The 17159-nt window shown below is 45.5% G+C and overlaps 2 protein-coding genes across 3 annotated transcripts in view; one reads left to right on the forward strand and one right to left on the reverse strand.

Moving 5' to 3' along the window:
* Positions 1-5680, forward strand: part of setd2 (SET domain containing 2, histone lysine methyltransferase) — a 17836-nt gene extending 12156 nt beyond the window's left edge. For both annotated transcript variants that reach the window (XM_040165392.2, XM_040165391.2), the window contains 7 exons: positions 58-859; positions 1190-1315; positions 1811-1947; positions 2026-2137; positions 3133-3207; positions 3347-3448; positions 3924-5680. In XM_040165392.2, the coding sequence (XP_040021326.2) occupies positions 58-859; positions 1190-1315; positions 1811-1947; positions 2026-2137; positions 3133-3207; positions 3347-3448; positions 3924-4085 (1516 nt within the window). In that variant the 3' untranslated portion in view covers positions 4086-5680. The remainder of the gene's footprint in view (positions 1-57; positions 860-1189; positions 1316-1810; positions 1948-2025; positions 2138-3132; positions 3208-3346; positions 3449-3923) is intronic.
* Positions 5681-6883: 1203 nt separating this feature from the next.
* Positions 6884-14748, reverse strand: nradd (neurotrophin receptor associated death domain). The gene is made up of 6 exons (XM_040166364.2): positions 14305-14748; positions 10545-10677; positions 9994-10347; positions 8729-8933; positions 8459-8601; positions 6884-8036 (listed from the first exon to the last, which is right to left on the reverse strand). The coding sequence occupies exons 1-6, from the start codon at positions 14341-14343 to the stop codon at positions 7723-7725; spliced, it is 1188 nt and encodes a 395-aa protein (XP_040022298.1). The 5' UTR covers positions 14344-14748; the 3' UTR covers positions 6884-7722.
* Positions 14749-17159: the final 2411 nt, after the last annotated feature.

The following is a 17159-nucleotide window of genomic DNA, read 5'->3' on the forward strand; positions in this document are numbered from 1 at the left end:
CCTATCACACTAAGACTTTCGGCATTCAACTGTGTTCTCGTTCTCTGGATTTTTAAGGTTTGACACATCTAACAGCAGCAAGACACGGGGCAAAGAGCGCAACAAACTTTCCACGGAGGAGCGCAGAAAGCTGTTTGAGCAGGAGGTTGCACAGCGGGAAGCCCTGAAACAACAACAGCTTCAGCAGCAGCAGCAAGAGCTGCTGCAGCAGCAGCAACTGCAACAACAGCAGCAGCAACAACAGCAACAACAACAACAACAACAACAACAGCAGCAGCTCCAGCTTCAGACGATGGTTTATGACCCAGCTCTGGCTTATGTATCCAGCGCTGGCTTCATCACGTACCCCCCTGGGTATCCCATCCAGACCTTTGTGGACCCCACCAACCCCAATGCAGGCAAAGTGCTGCTTCCTACCCCTGCGGTTGAGCCCGCGCTGAGCTACGAAGAGACACCACCTCAGCGTCTCGTCTCCGACCTGCCGCTGTCCTCTCCATCCTCCACCTCTCAGGCCACCCCCGTTCCTGCTCTCCCTCAGCACATCGCCACCACCGAGCTCGCCGCCAGCAACCCGCCGCAGTACACCCAGCCAGCCGTAGCAACTCAGGACGCGGGCGTAGCAGTCCTCTCCGCGCCCCCGCAGGTGGCCCCTCAGGTACAGAGCCAGCAGAGCTACACCACCCTCTGGGACCCCGCCACCCAGCAGGCGGTGACTGTGCAGACGCAGCCCGCACAGCAGTACGCCGCGGCGCCGGCACCGCCTCAGGCGCAGACAGCCATCTATTACCAGGGTCAGCCCTGCCAAACCATCTACAGCATCCCCGCTGCCTACCCACAAGCCAGCGCTCCCGTCATACAGGTGGGGGGCTCTCTGCCTGAGCATCACATCCTCTGCAGATATTGCTGTTCTTGTATTTTAGTATTGAAAAGTATAGATATGTTTGCTGTTAATGTGTAAAACTGGTGTATGTGTATCAAATGTTTGTGGTGTGTCTTCATATGATAGTAGTATTATTTGCCTATTATAGTGTTTTTAAGCAAAGTAATAAAATAGAGGGTGGAAAGGAGAGATACTTTTCCAACAACAATTCTATAACTCTATTGGTTGTTTAATCCACAATGTGTCTGATGCTTATTGAACAGGACTTCTGAATGTTGTTGTTTTTCGTTTTATCTTGTGTTCCTGAAGGCGTACACTGAACCCACAGCGAGCTACCTGCACGGCCAGCCCGTGTATCCTGGCCATCAGCAGGGCGTGGTGGTGCAGCAGGGAGGCACGGTCACCACCATCGTCACATCCCAAACAGTCCAACAGGTAAGTCATCCTTCATACACACTCTGTGTCTGAAATTGTGAATGTAATTGAAACGGAACAATGGGGCAAGACGTAAGAAATGGATAATTGTAAAGGACGGTTATTTTTATATTCATGACCAGTGAAAGGTTGCACTATACTGGTGCTTCTAGTCACTGTTTTCAGGGATGTGATACCCTAGTTTATAATTGAGTCTCTGCTTTGGGGTTTTCAGAGATTACAGTTATGATGAATGTGATTCCAAGGCAACCAATTGTCTCTGTATTGCCACAAGGGGGCAGTATACATCCAAATCATTCAGCTTTTACTAGCAAGATGTGCCTTAATACGGAACAAATAACGAAATGGACTCAATAGGCAATATTGTGAAAGGAAGAGTCTAAATGCAGCGGCGTCATATGACTATTTTAAATTGAAGTGTGTTTTTTCTCCATAAAAAGTTTAAAAGAAAAAAAGATGTTTTGCCTCTGACACTCCATTTCTTCTAATCACCAGGAAATGATTGTACCCAACAATGTGATAGACCTGCCTCCCCCCTCCCCTCCCAAACCCAAAACCATCGTCCTACCTCCCAATTGGAAAGTGGCCCGTGATCCTGAGGGCAAGATCTACTACTACCACATTGCCACGAGGTGGGTGTTGCTGTGAAGTGTGTTTGTCCATCTAGAACCTCCCTGCATTAAATCTCTATTCGACATGTCGCCCCTCAGGCAAACGCAGTGGGACCCTCCGACCTGGGACTCCTGCAGTGACAACACTAGCGTGGACCATGAATCTGAGATGGACCTGGGAACCCCCACCTATGATGAGAATCCTTCCAAGGTGAGCGTTTTCACTTTTTGTTTGTTTCTCAGGAATCGTGTGCGGCGATGCCGAACATGTTTATACTGTTTGTTCCTTCGAGTAATTGAAAATTGAAGATGCTGCACAAGAGATTACTTGCAGCTGTGTTTCAAAGGGGGGGGGGGGGGGTTGGAACCTCGGGACGCCGCTGTATTCGGCTAGTGTTACGCGCCCGTTGATGACTCGCAACTGACTTGCTTTGGCTGATCTACATGGAGACAAAGGCTTTGTAGAGTGATACCACTCACTCCACCCCTTGCTCAGCTGTCTGTCCCTTAGCCCCAAGGCCACAATGTCGGGGGGAGGGGGGAGGCTTGGCGCTTCTTCCTCTGCCCCATTTGTTTTCCCTATCCTGACTTTGAGGATAATCGGAACCATCTGGAGGACCTAGCTTTTTATTTCTTTGCGGTTTCTTGTTTCACCACGCGAGTCTCCCCATTGTCTTTTCTCAAAAAAGATGTAGCGGCGGTGGAGAGCAATATAAGCATCAAAGAACTGAAATAGAGAAAGACGTGTTTTTCATGCAACATTTCCCGCCACCGACCCCTCCGAGGTCACTGGCCGTTTCCCAGCGGCGCGCGTTCACATCCAGCACTGTAGCACATGCTCCGTCCCACGTTTCTGGATTCCTTTCGCTGACACCCTTCATGCGAGTCCTGGGCGCTTGCTTTTGATCCTCACCACTTGGTTGTGGGTGCAGGCAGTCAGCTGTTGCCCGCTTGTCTTTGTCGCTGAAAGGCAGGAAATCCCCGCTTTGTGTCGAGTAGCTGGCGAGCAGGTGCTGCCGGATGGCCCACTGGCCTTGATAGTTACTGCTTAGCAGCCAGTTGCCTTGTTTAGATTGAGCTGATGCACAGGTGCGTCATTGAAAATGACTCTGCTGGGTTATGTTACGACTATATGGTCTGTCTTCCGCTATCGCTAAGAAAGTGTTTTTAATCATCTCATCCGTCTCTTCTGTTACGTTGGTACAGTTTTCCACCAAGACGGCTGAAGCCGACACTTCCAGTGAGCTGGCTAAAAAGAGTAAAGAGACATTTCGCAAAGAGGTAGGTCTTTTATTATGCTTTAGTTTGTATTATTCCAAACCTCTTGTAGCCACCCATGCAGTTTTATATTTGTTTGAATATATTCTTCTATTTCAAACACGTTTTTTCCCCCTTCTGTCTGTTTGTGTACGTTACTCAGATGTCCCAGTTCATAGTGCAATGTCTAAATCCTTTTCGGAAACCAGACTGCAAACTTGGACGCATCAGCAACACGGAAGACTTCAAACACCTGGCGAGGAAGGTAAAATCCAACAATTCTGTGTTTTACACGTGTTGCCAGGACTTCCATCAACGCAGAGACGCTGTAAACCTTTCGTGGGCCTCTTCGGCGTCGGAGCACAATGAAAGTATTGGTCGGCTTTGAACTTTAAAGGCAGCGTTCTCAAAGTTTCCCTCTAACCACTAACTAAATTGTCGGGCTCTCATAAATTATTTTTCCAGCAAAACGTTTTTGTATTTTTGCTTGCCGAGGAGACCAAGTAAAACATTGTTATCTCCGTCTGCTTTTCTGTACCTCATTCCACGACTCTGAGGACACGGGCACAATAAACTGAAGGAAGAGTTGGCCTTCATTTAGATTGCATTGTCCCTAAAAAGACCATTAACCACCCAAGCTCTCTACTACCTTATTTATATCCGTTATAATGAGAGAATGTATCTCAGTGTTGGTACAAGAACTACGTCTAACCCCTTTCTCCCCCCCCCCATCCCTCTAGCTAACTCACGGAGTTATGAACAAGGAGTTGAAAGCCTGCAATAATCCAGAGGACCTCGAGTGTAACGAGAACGTGAAGCACAAGACCAAGGAGTACATCAAGAAGTACATGCAGCGGTTCGGCACCGTGTACAGGCCCAAGGAGGATACGGAGGTGTACTAGCCTCAGGAACCCCTGATGCTACACGCGTCCCACTCGGACACAGGAGAAGCACAGATTTGCCTTTCCATTCACTCCTTTTACGTATATGTGCTGGCCCCGAACCTGAGCCATGAAGTAGTTTCTTACGCATATTTTTGACTACAAATTGCACTGCTGCAGGAAGAAGCTCTCCATGCCGCGCAGATCACGAAGGAGCCACGTTCTCGACACAGACGGAGACTCGGAGCTCCGGGTGCAGTGATCTTATAGGACGACACTGCCGGGTGCTAAGGAGACTAATGTTTTCACTAACTGTTTGATTTTAAGCTTCTTCTGTTTGTTTGTTTTGTTTTGTTTTTCAGTTGTGGTTCTTAAATGTTCCCGAGATGATCACCTCAATTCCACTTTTTAAACTCTTCTAGCCCTGAACGAGTTATTACTCAATGGAATCAGCTTTGGTATCATATTTATCCGAGTCTCTTTGTTACTCTTCACTGTCACAAAATGGATCAATGACAGAACGGTCCAGTGTTTTTTTGTTTTTTTTCCCCACTCTTCCTTTTTCATGTGCACGCTTCAACCCCCCGCCCCCGACGACACTGACTCTGAATCTGGTGCTGCTTTTAACTGGGCTGTGGAGATCCAAGCTTCCGCTCCTCAAACCCTGCCTTCTTAACCACAAGACTTGGGAGCCTCTGTTGTTTCATGGATGCACGACGCCGGCTGAGGTTTGAGTGGTATCTTCATGGAAATCCTGTCATTCTTCACGTCTTCTGCTTCGTGTAATATGTCCACCCTGCGATGAGCTTTTACTCACAACACACTTAGGGATCAGCCAATAACCAGAAGGTTTGCACGGCGATGAGTACGTCTTTTATGAAGTAATGTATTATAACGGGTGCAGGGTTTCAATGCCATGTTTGATGTGCTATTTTTTTTGTCCAGTCCAGCCCAATCACCAATGTCATTTTGGTCTGACCGGTCTCCTCTTCTTCGAAGAGTATTGCTGAAAATGATAGTTCTAGCATTGCCGTTTTAACAGTTCTAAACATGTGTTGTGGTTTTTTTTATCACAGTTAGTCACTTAGGCCGGCCTTGCTCCACGAACTCCCTCAGTTGACTTCCAGGATTTTTACAGTTTTCAACATAGATTCATGAGCATCTGTTGTCAGCTTGTTGAAATGCATTAAACTAATTTTCGACATATGTATATTGCTTTATATGTGAATATAATGAATAATAGTTTTTGGGGAATGTTTAAACAACAGACACTTTGTAAGAGGACTATCATTTCATCGAAAGTGTAAATATTGTGTAAAATTTACAAAAGCTGTATGCTGGGAGTCGAGTCGGGAGCGCAGGCGGCCCACTGGTCCTCAGCAGCTCAGCCCTCCTGATGCAGTTCCCCCATCGCGACCCCACCGACCCACAGACCCCTATTTTATTTCAGTGGTGGGAAATGTTTTCAAGTGTTTCCTTTTTTTTTTTTTTGTTCTAGTTATTTTTCTATGTACAAAATAAGTTTCACCCTACTCGACTGTAAGTATCGTGTAAGCACATTGTCATACCGAGTGTACAAACATTTTAAAAAGATAATAAAACATTTTGTAAAATGACTTGACACGTTTCTCAGCTGTGCGTTTCACTCGAACGGATCCCGGCGACTGTGACCGAGGTCTCGGATCCGTGATTGACTGCCGAGGGCACACCCGGTCTTTTGGGAGAGAGAGAGATTGGCCACCTCCTCCTCTAACGGGTGGTGCACAAGTCACAGACGCCACTGCAGCGCATACGCTCACTGTCGAGCCAGATGTTCGGCCCCAGTAGGGAGGGAATCAGAATTTCAGACGCTAGGTGAGCCCTAAATATGGAGAGCGTGACGAGTGAAGAGAGGCAGGGCTGTGCTTCCCCTTCTCTCGACCCTCCCAACCCTCCCCCCCCTCTCCCAGCTTATGCACATTCCGCAGCCCCATGCCGCTGTGCTCCAGTTAAGCGGTCCCGTCTGGAGTGTGTGACGGCATCCGACTCTGCCCCAGGGCGTGCGAGATGCCTGCTCCCGCTTAGAACCGAATGCAAAAAATATCATAAACAGATTTGAGTTAGCAGAGTTGAGCCGGGTTCAGATCGTGCCTCTGAGAGGAAGATTAAACTTGTTTTTGATGAAGTTGTTATCATTTCACCCTCAAAAGATCAAATAGCTGCGGCAGAATTACCGCAGGGTTATTGATGGGAAATGATCTTAAACACTGGACCCCTTGATAAGGATTAACTAGAATGTTCCGACTTCCTCACTGTGGAATTCATCAGTGCGGTCTTAAAGTGTGCCGTGAGTGTTTACAGGTTTGAGGTTTTGGTCCAGTAATTTTCATTATAAACAGTTATTGCCATTTGGTGGGAAAAGGATGTCTCTCTTTAAACACAAAAGGCATGAAAAAGTCTCCATTTGTCCAAAAATTTAACAAGCTCACAAAGCTCACCTCCCATTAGTTTGAACAAATTCCTTTACTATACATGTTAGAACTGTTTATTTACTTTTAAGTATTGTATGTATTCATTCATTTCAGCCAGCTCGGTCCATTAAATTAACTATTTAAACTTTAAGGTAACTATTTCAGTTGATCCATTAGTTTCAGCTATTTTAATCATTATTACTTAGACATCGCTTTATTAAAGCAGACTTAGTCTTTTCTAGTCATAACGTTACTCTACAATTACACCACAACAAACTATGACATGTAGTGTAATACAAATACACACTTATTTTACAGCATTAGGAAGTATAACCTCCAGTCTTTCTGGTACAACAAAAGAGCACCGACTTATCAAAGTTATTTATTATATGAATAAAACTCATACAAAAACACATTAAGACAAAAAATAAAGTAATATATACACAAAACCATACATGGCGTTATAAAAAAAAGTCAAACCATCTGAGGTCATCACATTGTGTAACTAACACACAGCAAATGTCCCAGTCCTCATAGAAAAAGTTTTATTCTAAGGGTGTTGAAATAAATACAAAGGCAAGATGACTCAGGCCACAAGCATTGATGTTTGCAGTGTCTTTGGATTTCGTGTCTATTATGAAAAGGTGATAAAAATGGAGCTGTGTAATATGAATGCAAGGAGAATAGTCTATTCCTTTCATTCAGTTATCGTACTCATTACTTTTTAAACAATCAGTATTTAAGATATTTACAATCAAAGATGATATTTGGGAAGAGAAAGAGAAGAGGGTTTTAATATATTTTTGTGTCTTCTAACGATATTTGAAACGTCCCTGGTGCAGAATATAAATCCTCGGTGTAAAGTAGTGACTTGAGCAGAAAAGAAGAACCAAAACCAACAGGGTCATTGCCACTGCTAAGACGGTGATCTGCTCATTAGCCATAACACACACACATTGCAGGAGATTCGTTCATGCAGTTGAACTTATCGTAAAATCAAATGGAGACATAAACTGGGGCAGAGAAAGGACAAGAATATGTTTTGTTCTCTCAGTAAAAACTGAATCACAAGTGTCCAACAAAGCCACCGTAGTCCATTGGTGGGACCGTCCGACTGTGGTTGTTAATAGTGTTCGCAGTTCCATTCTTTTCATTGCCATGGAAGTTCTCCACTTCAGTCTGTTGGTGTCATGCGTTGGTTTCATTCTTCAGACCAAAGAAACACCCTGCGTGGGGCAGTTAATAGCCGTCACCACGTCCGGCCTCTCAATGCGGGCCAGTGCAGACCACAGCAGGCCCAGAGTGGAACCTTCTTTCGGGGCCCAGTTGGAGAGGAGTGTGTGAGCAGGAGCTTCTCCACGCCCAAACAGGTCCAGCTGCTCGGGCTCATAGCCCAGCGCAGCGCCCAGCTGCCTCCACCCCCGGCCCCCTCCCTCCTGCAGGAGGCGCTCCACCTCCTCCTGTCTGTGGGGGGGCAGGTTGATGTACAAACGGTTGTCCTGTTTGCTGTCCCTCTTCGTACCTAGTGAAACACCAAACAAATTGAGCATGCACTTAAAAAAATAAGTTACAAGCAGATTTTTCATGAGGATCATAGTATTCAGTATGCACGGGTATGATAAAAACGCAGGTTTAAAGGTACATTAGAGATTTAAAATTGCATAAGTGTGAATAGAATTTTATTATCCATCTGGGATACAAAGCTATGTTTAAATTCAATATTTATTTACTAAAAGGTTATTTCCTCACAAATAATTTCAAAAAGCAATATTTTAATTCAAATAACAATTTGCTTTTAAAGGCTGCATTATTTGAATCCATCTTCACTAGCGACTCTGTCTTTTATGCTTTTCCTCTTTCCCCGTTGCTACTTTTCTTTGTACGTTCCTTCCACCGACTGTCCTGTCCAAATCCTTCCCATTAAAAGGCCTGCGTCTGCCTCACCTTTGCTGGGCTGGTTCTCCTGTAGGCTCTGAGAGTCCAGAAATACACCACTGTCACTTTGGAGCTTTTCCCCTTCCGGAGACGCCCCCAGCTCAGCTGCACGGGCCTTAGAAAGAGCCCTCTTCTGTTGACACGATCTCCAGCTGAGAAGAACCAAGAAAATAACGTCAGTAAAGCTACGCAGGCTGAGTTTTTTTCTCCATCACAAAGCCAATTTTTTTATTATCCCCATTACATCCATTTAAGGACCCGTGCTTAGTGAAAACCCACCATTTATAAGCCACATAGAAAATCAGACCCAGCACCACGGCAGCCAGAACAGACACGTAGGCCAGAATGTGGTTGCTGCCCCCGTCATCCGGCGGTGTAAACCTGGGCGTTCCGGGGACAGAGCTGGTCTCCCCTTCCCCAACACCTGGCAGGCGAGGAGCATCAGACCCACCCAGAGTTGGAGACAGAATGTGCAGCTTCCTATCTGTTGAGACACGTAAGGAATCGCGTTATTGCATCTGCACACCAGCACACATTTGGGCTGCATGAATTAGGGCCTGAAATAATTCCACAGAAGCCATCCCGGTCCCCTGGGGTTTTAAAACCTTTCATTGTCCCGGTTTCCAGCCTCGTCCCCCCCCCCCTGCAGTCGGACTATTTTAGGATCAAACACTACACGGTACTGTGCTGAGCTCTCAGGGGTCAAAGGGTCATGACACGTGGACGCAGTGTGTGTAAAGGCGACCTTACTCCTGGAGAGCGAGTGTAGCCATTTGGGGGGAGGGGGTGGGGCTAGTTGCAAGGGTCAGTAGCCCCCCTTGGCCTTCAGGTTCTTGGGGCCAGTTAACCCAGAGGCCTATCAAGAACACACCAATTGGACTACAGCACTTTAGTGGGCTGTTTCTTTTCGCTGCTCATGTTTCTCAGCCCAGAGAGTTCAGATGAGGAGTGGATGCAGATGTTGACCACATGTCCTTGTATTTTCTCAGACCTTCGCACTCCTTCCCCCCTCGGCTCATTCTTTTCATCGTTTCATCTTTAACTATTGCTGCCTTTCCCTGCATTAGATCTTTGAGGGATGAGCCAAGCACTACGTATGGAAAAGTCTATTAAATAATCAAAACCAACAAGGGCTAAGTCCATTTTTTTATTTATTTTTTATTATTTCTTTACATTCCAACGCCAATGCTTTCCTACTTTTTTTAATGGTTGCAAATATCCAATTTCCTTTCTATGAAGTGTATTTCATTTACTCAAACAGCAGTTATTAGCAAACATTACTCAAACAGGACTAAAGTGTTCGAGGGGGACAATTGGACAACAGTTGGTGCTGGTAAGAATTTAGAGCCGCAGGACACTGGCTGTAGAATTCATTTAATTAAACCGGTGCCCATGTCGTTTTTGAACAACAAAGGAAGCCTATGGCACTAATGCATAAACTTTATTAGGTTTTGGCTACAAAGAATACTTTTCAATTGGATTCGCTGACAATAAGAAAAACACGTTAACAGACTTTCAAACTCAATGTACTTGTCACAACTCACCCATGCACAGTGCGTCAGCGTTGGGCATGCAGTGTCGGATTTCCACCTCGCTATCAGAGCACTGGGTGCAGGCCTGGCAGGGTTTGGTGCTGAAACGCTCCTCAGAAAACGTTCCCGGACCACAGACCTCGCAGCGCGTGTCTCCGTGTGGACCACACTCCCGAGTAACACCCTCACCGGGTGTGCATTTGGAGCACGGCAGACACAGGGCGTGCCTGCCCAAAAAGAAATAGCCGTCGTCACATTCACATTGTGTGTCTTGCGTGGCAGAGCAAGAGGCCACCGTGGGAACACTGCGTGGGCACTTAGCACACGGGAGGCAAGGGCCGAGACCTTCGGATGAGGAAAACGTTCCTGGGAGACAGATAAAGAAATCAGCGTCAGTCTGGGGAAGCTGTCTTTCTCGCGCAGATTTCGGCTGCAATGATGATAAGTGCTGCCCTTTAAGTCTGTTTTTGGAACACATGAGGCTCAACAGCCGGAGAGATAATGACACGGCAGGTAAAACATATTCCACATTGGCGCAGTAACATTAGATCTTAATAGCTCACCCTTTGGGCATTGTGTGCACTTAGTGTCCTCTTTCCCACAATCCACCTTCATTTCGAAGCCAGCGGGACACAGACTGCAACACTGGCCCGATTCAGTGAGCTGGCCACTGGCACAGGCCTCTCCAGGAGTCACCTGCAGTAAACAAATGACAGTTAGATCGACAAGGCAGACCACCTAAACAAATTTAACAAACTCATTCTGCCCCCCGTGCGTTGGAGGAAACGGGAAACTGGGCAAACTGAAAATGGCCTTTTTCCATCGGCTTCAGCTTTCACCCTGAAAGTGCTCTGAGTCCTTATCTCAAGTGGGTAATGGAGAGCCCGGGCTTGAGTTATGACATGAGGGATAGATCAGACATTCCTAGCGGCCTGTGCAGCAGGGCTGGTGCCTGTCAGGAGTGGCTGGCTTTAATCAGATGGCTTTAGACCAGTGGAAAGAATAAGACATAAAGGGGGGAAGAAAAAAACACACTCAGGAGGAAGGAAGAAGTAAAAAGAGTTTCCGCCCTCCCACTCGTTCCAAATCATTATGAGTGACATGGTGCAACCGTGTGTGTGTGTGTGAATACAGTCTGTGTGTTGACATCATAAAGGGGCGCGAGGGGGGAAACATAAAGGAGACTGTTTCAGCCCCCAGGCAAGGGTTTCAGTTAACGAAGGCGGCCCAACATGCGAGTGTCTGCATGGCGGAGAAGGCTCCTTTGAAGTTGCAGGTGTGTCTATACGTAGGTCATGATTTCGCTAACGCGCTCGACACAACGGCATCTTAAACACGCACGCGTTTTAGGGGAGATCGGCCTCGTCTGTCCCGGGGGGGCTAACGAGGGCAAACAGACGTCTGACAACTAACCTGCGGCCACGGGGAAAAGTAACAGCTAAACAACCTGCGGTTGTCTCTCTTTGTCTCTGAAGTCTGCCAACAAACACAGGCAACGTGTGTGGACCTGTAGAGGCCGACAAAAAGCCCACCAGAAACACACACACACACACACACACACACACACAAACAAACCGTGCCCCCAGTTGTAAAACACTGAAATGTTCCATGCCGATACTACAGGAGAAAACAGCTTTGAAACGGAGCTTGATTGCCTCGTTCCAATAACAAAAGCCAGATTTACTGCAGCACTTAGAAGATGATATGCGAGCAGCAGCCACAGAACCCAGATCGGAGATGTTCGGGTGTCAGGGTGGTAGGATCCAGCAGGCAGGGACCCGGCGAGATGTTTGGACTAAGCAGACCGTGACCGTGAGTCTGGACTTCCTGGTATCTGGTTGGTCCTCTTCCCTCGGGACTGATGGAGCTCCCCCGCTAACACAAGCTAACCTTCTAGCCCTCGATCCATGCTTTCATAAATATTTGGTGACAGTGGCTCTGTTTAGCTTTTACCTCCAGCTTGGATTTGTGTCCTTTGACAGCGGCGGGTGTGAGAGGGCTGGTGCAGCTCCGTGAGGCTGCCCGGTGCGCAGGAACTGCCAAAGGCCTTTAACAGCCGCTGGTGCCCGCTCTGCAGGGAAATATTTAGTCCGTGCCCCACTGGAGACGAGTGGGAACAGTGATCTACTCAGTAGAGGTATGACTGAGTCATTATCTACTGCATACGCTGTGCAAGACTTAGGATGCCACTCAATTTGTGTTGGTGTAGGAAGATATGCAAGTGTGCAATTTGACATCTGATACTGTACGGAATCTTAAAAGTTTCCACAGTGTGATTTTAAACAAAAAGATCATTAGACATAATTAGCAATAAATCTGCCTCATACTTGGATGCTTTTTTTGGGGGACAAAATCAAACTTTGAGGAGGTGTTAGTTTTACTTTAGTGGGACATAAATCAACAATATCCTTCCATGCTTTTGTATCCAATTTTCAAGCTAAGATTTATTTACCTAAGAGTATTCAGTCTTAGGGTGGGGGTGTGGGGGGGGGGCTGCAGTTGCTTTTTCCATTTAGGTAAATGGCTGACATCTGAAGGGATTCCCCAGTGAGAACGAACGGCCCACCGAGCAGCACCACTCACAGCTTTCAATGGGGTCTCAACCCCACGGCTGCCGGAGTCACTCAGTCATCGCGGATCACACACACACACACACACACACACACTTCGTTTTACACCGACACATTTACGTTGCCTTTTGAAGTGAGGCCACTCTTGAAGCGTTCAGGCTACACTTTCCAGTTAATCTAATCTCTGTGAAAATAAACACACAAAGAGATGGTCTCTCCCTGTGAGGCAAACGACCCAAATGAGCCTCCACAATCTGGCTGCGACGGAAACAGACAGAGGCCTTTCAACGGAGAGACAGCCTGAGCCGAGGGAAAGTTCATGAAGCTGCACCCCCTTTCCCATGATTACTGTCATTAGTGTACAGGGAGCATAAGGGACGCATTAAAGGACGTGGCTTTCTTTCTTATTTTCAGACAGGAAGCTCACCCCAAAACGTATGATCCTCAATCAAGTGAGTCCGCACACAGTGAGATGTCGACCTTTAATCTACTGATTTTCCACACACACCACAGTTAAGAGGCAGTTTAAATGTGCAAATTGTCCTAAAGTCTGGCACCCATTGATATCTGCTTAACTAGTCCATGGAAATGGAAATGACTGTGGCAATAAACGAAACTACTCCCCCCTCACACACACACGCACACACACGCACACACACACACACACACACACACCACAGACTTGGAGGAAATTGTAATAATAATTGCTTTGCTCCGGATATCCAAACTCTGCCTATACTGATAGCTAGGCCAGATTTCCACCAGCAATAGCAAATAACTTGGCAACGTGTAGAGTAAACTACATGAAACGTGACCTTAGGAGTCATTCGTTAAGACTGTGCTCACATATTGTAGGAAACAATCGACTCCTGCACTAAATCATCCATGGAGGAAAAATCCTTTGCCAGCATTAATACTTTTCAGTGGACTATAGAAACAGACTTCAAACAACTTTGTAATATGAGAACCTGCATTTTAGATTTAAAAAACAGACTTTTTTGATGTCACACCCTTTTAATGAGAGAGAGAGATAAACATCTTCTTGAGTACTTTGATCTAACAAAAGTGTTTGAGTCTGAGGAGCGTGCCTATGCAGGACCACAAGCCCCAGGGGCATTTTGTGGCAGATGTGTGTCATATTATTGTCTGCAACTGCAGAGGCAAACAATGATCCTCTTTTAGCAATATGCAATCAAACGCCACTAAAACTATAATTGTTGATAAAACACCATTTCTTTCTCCGTGTAGATGCATAATCTTGGCTAATCCTTTGTTTTGTCCCTCAGAATCGTTTAGCTCATTCTCGCCTCGAGTCTGCACCTACTTCCGGCACGTTTTGTGAAGGTCTTAATGAGCCAGATGTGCAGCGGGCACGCAAAACAAGCAATAGTTTGACTTGACTTGTGTTGAGTCATAAGAGCCTTTAAAAGACGTGCAGTACCCTTTCCACTGATATTTGCCAACTATGACAGTATAGTCACCAACAGGGGCCTGGTGAGACGGTTTTAATGAAATGTGGCTTTGTGTGTAACACTGAAAAAACACATTTTCAGACGTGGTGCCAGACGGAACTTAAGCAATGGCTGCTAATTCGACGCTACGAGGATAGGAGTGAGAAATGACCCTCTACGGATTAGAAAAGCTGCAGAGAAGTGGAGATGTGTGTGTGTGTGTGTGTGTGTGTGTGTGTGTGTGTGTGTGTGTGTGTGTGTGTGTGTGTGTGTTAGTATAGCAGTACTTAACAATCGCTTACTTTTATCAGCAGAAGAACGCAGAGGATAAACGGTCTCATGTCGGCGGTCTCCAAAATCCTCCTCAATATAAAGTTTTGGTTTCGTTATTTATTTTTTTTGTCGGCAACCTTCAACAATCGCCGAAAAGATGTCATCAAAACGTCCACTTCTCTGAATCTGGTTGCGCACACTGGGGAGGTCCGCTCATACTCCGGTGGGTCGGAAGTTCTTTTACGCACGAGGAAGCGGCTCCAGCGCGCCGGCTGTCCGATCCCTGGATTCTCCCATTCGCTTCTCCCTGCCGATAGCGTGCAAAAGTCACACAAAGTTTCTTCTGTTTCGGCAGGCGGGCAGGATGCACACGGTCGGCCACCTCTACCCGCAGCTTTGCAACAGATGAGGCAGGAAGAAAAGCTCCTGGAAGCTCCGCTGGGCCTTTTCTCCTCCCACCTCCTCATCTTTCAAAAGGCTCTTCGGGATTGGCTGCATCCCTGCGACGCGCTGGTGGAGGCAGCAATGAAGCTCATGGAAGAACTGCGAGTCTAACATCGTCAATGTGTGCGGGTGATGTGTGTAGTCACATGGATGACATGGTCTCATACCTGCAACGGGAATAAATAAATATATGAACATATTATCTCACTTGAATGAAAATAAAACTTAGACACGCATGTATCGCTACCATAAACATTGACCATTTGCTGCAGTACTATTACATTTGATACTTAAGGTATGTTCCTCATAATAGGCTACTTACCTTAAATAATATTTATTTGCTGGAATTTCAATTCACTGACTAAATTAGTTTTTTTCAATGTCATACCTTTATTTAACGTATTTAAAGATCTAAAAACTCAGATATAAAGTCAAATACAAACCATCAATGCATTTTAAAATGCTTTTTATACTGCTTCTTTTCAAAAATAACAATTGTATTTAGTCTCTGCGTGATTATTTGTTTTGTTGTGTTTTTTTGTTAGTTGATATGTAACACTTTGGATCATCGTAATATGGCATACGTTTGCTGACAGAGCCGGGTTTAAGTGTTTAAGTTTAGCACTTAAGTAAAACCTTAAGTATTTTACATGTACGCTACTTCTCTCCATTACAATTAGCAGGCAAAAGTCATCCCTCCACTATGTTTAAATATATACACTAAATCAACAAATCAATTGGACTCTATTTTTCAATGATCATCATACCAGGCATTACATAAAGTATTTCATGTAAATATTATTTTTCTAATAATGTAACTAGATTATTCTGAAATGGAGTATTATACATGATCAGTAATGGTACATTTAGTATATTTGAATGCTAATCGTTTTGTTATTTTTCTCAAGTAGCATTTTAAATGCGTTGCTTGTATGTGAAACAAAGTAATTCCTCTACTTGAGTAAAAAGGTCTGGCTACTTCTTCCACCATTTAAAATGTGTGTTCATATAGAATTATAGGTTATCCTCTCACCTACAGTCATTCTTCATAGTGAATATACTCTTACATGCAGATCCAAGCAGAACCCCCATTAAATTGAGCTCTTTGACATGTCGCCCTTTTACAATCCTATAGAGAAACTTGCATAGAGCTGTGATCAGTTGTTATCAGGAACAAAAGACAGCTGTGAATCAAACAAGATGCTCTGAAAAAGAAGCATATGTTTGATCTCAGCAATTCAAAAGATTAGAAAACCAACGCAGGGTAAATTACACACCTTGTAAATTCTAGTGAATGCATCCCAGGGGGGGCCAGGACTTCAGAGGAAAACAAATGGAGGGATCTCTCAGACACAGAACTACTTGCACTTCAAAGCCTGCTGCGGGACGAGAGGAGACAGACAGGAGGTTCCTGTTCTAAACTCCAAGCCTTACTTCAGTCACATGGAATCCTGGTTTTCCTCTTTCATAAACACAGAGAAAAATAACTCTTGTCTTGTCAGTTTACACTCCCTTAATAGTAAATAGCTTATGTACCATCCACACTAACATTTGACACAAGTGTTTCATTCTGAGACAAAACCCTTTTTCACCAATGAACTGTACCAAGGGCCACTATGCCAGGTAGATTTGGTCTATTATTTATTAATTCATTATTAATGTTTTTTCTTTTTTACATGTTTCCACCACGTTTCCAAAACAAAACTTTTGTTTGTTTATGTCTTTTTACTTAAAAAAAATACATATATTGTATTCGAATGCAGCTATTTTCCTTCATCTGTCCTGCTTTGAATTATTGATACTTTTGTTATTGGCAACATATATGTTGTATTAACTGTATCGCTATTTTAAAAAAAGCATTTCCTTCAAATAAACCGCTCGTCTCCTTTCTTCATTCTGTACTTGTCTACATCATGTGGCTGCGGGGCCACAGACTCTTTATCTGAGGCCTGAGTCTCTTTGTGGTCAGACACGGGTGAATAAGGCTGCTACAAAAAAAACCAACATGCTTTTGCTGTCCAGGGGCAGAAAGAGAGATGGGGGGGGGGAGGTCGTTGACGGAGGACTGTTTTAGGGTTGCTGCGGCTCTTGGCAGGAACTACTTGAATAACACCAAAATTGCAGCAATTCATGACGCCCCCCCCCTCCCTCAGTCTGCTCCCGGGTCCGCGGAGGTCGGATGGAGATACTGCCAATAAGCAAGAGCGAGGTGTCAACCCCTCCCACCATTGTTAATGGAGACACATCAGAGCGACTGCGTCCCTCCCACTCCGCTTCCCTCATTCACTGCTCTGTGCTTCGTATTTGACTAGAGGTCTTCAGGTCGATTTTATCACCCGCCCGCCCGCCTCACCCCACTGAATTGTGTCCCCCGGAGGTGTTTATGGGGAGGCCGACAGGATGTTCGGCCCACCAAGAGATCAAAGTCTGCTCTTCAAGT

Source organism: Gasterosteus aculeatus, chromosome 20 (genome assembly GCF_964276395.1).
Source record: "Gasterosteus aculeatus chromosome 20, fGasAcu3.hap1.1, whole genome shotgun sequence".
NCBI classification, from domain to species: Eukaryota; Metazoa; Chordata; class Actinopteri; order Perciformes; family Gasterosteidae; genus Gasterosteus; species Gasterosteus aculeatus.

Bases quoted from the DNA above. Each gene is read 5' to 3' on its own strand.
- nradd (XM_040166364.2), bottom strand. From the start codon at position 14,343: ATGAGACCGTTTATCCTCTGCGTTCTTCTGCTGATAAAA. The intron at 10,678-14,304 runs GTAAGCGATTGT...TGTTTACTGCAG, and splicing joins GCGTTCTTCTGCTGATAAAA to GTGACTCCTGGAGAGGCCTG. The intron at 8,037-8,458 runs GTGAGGCAGACG...GTGTTTCACTAG, and splicing joins GGAGAACCAGCCCAGCAAAG to GTACGAAGAGGGACAGCAAA.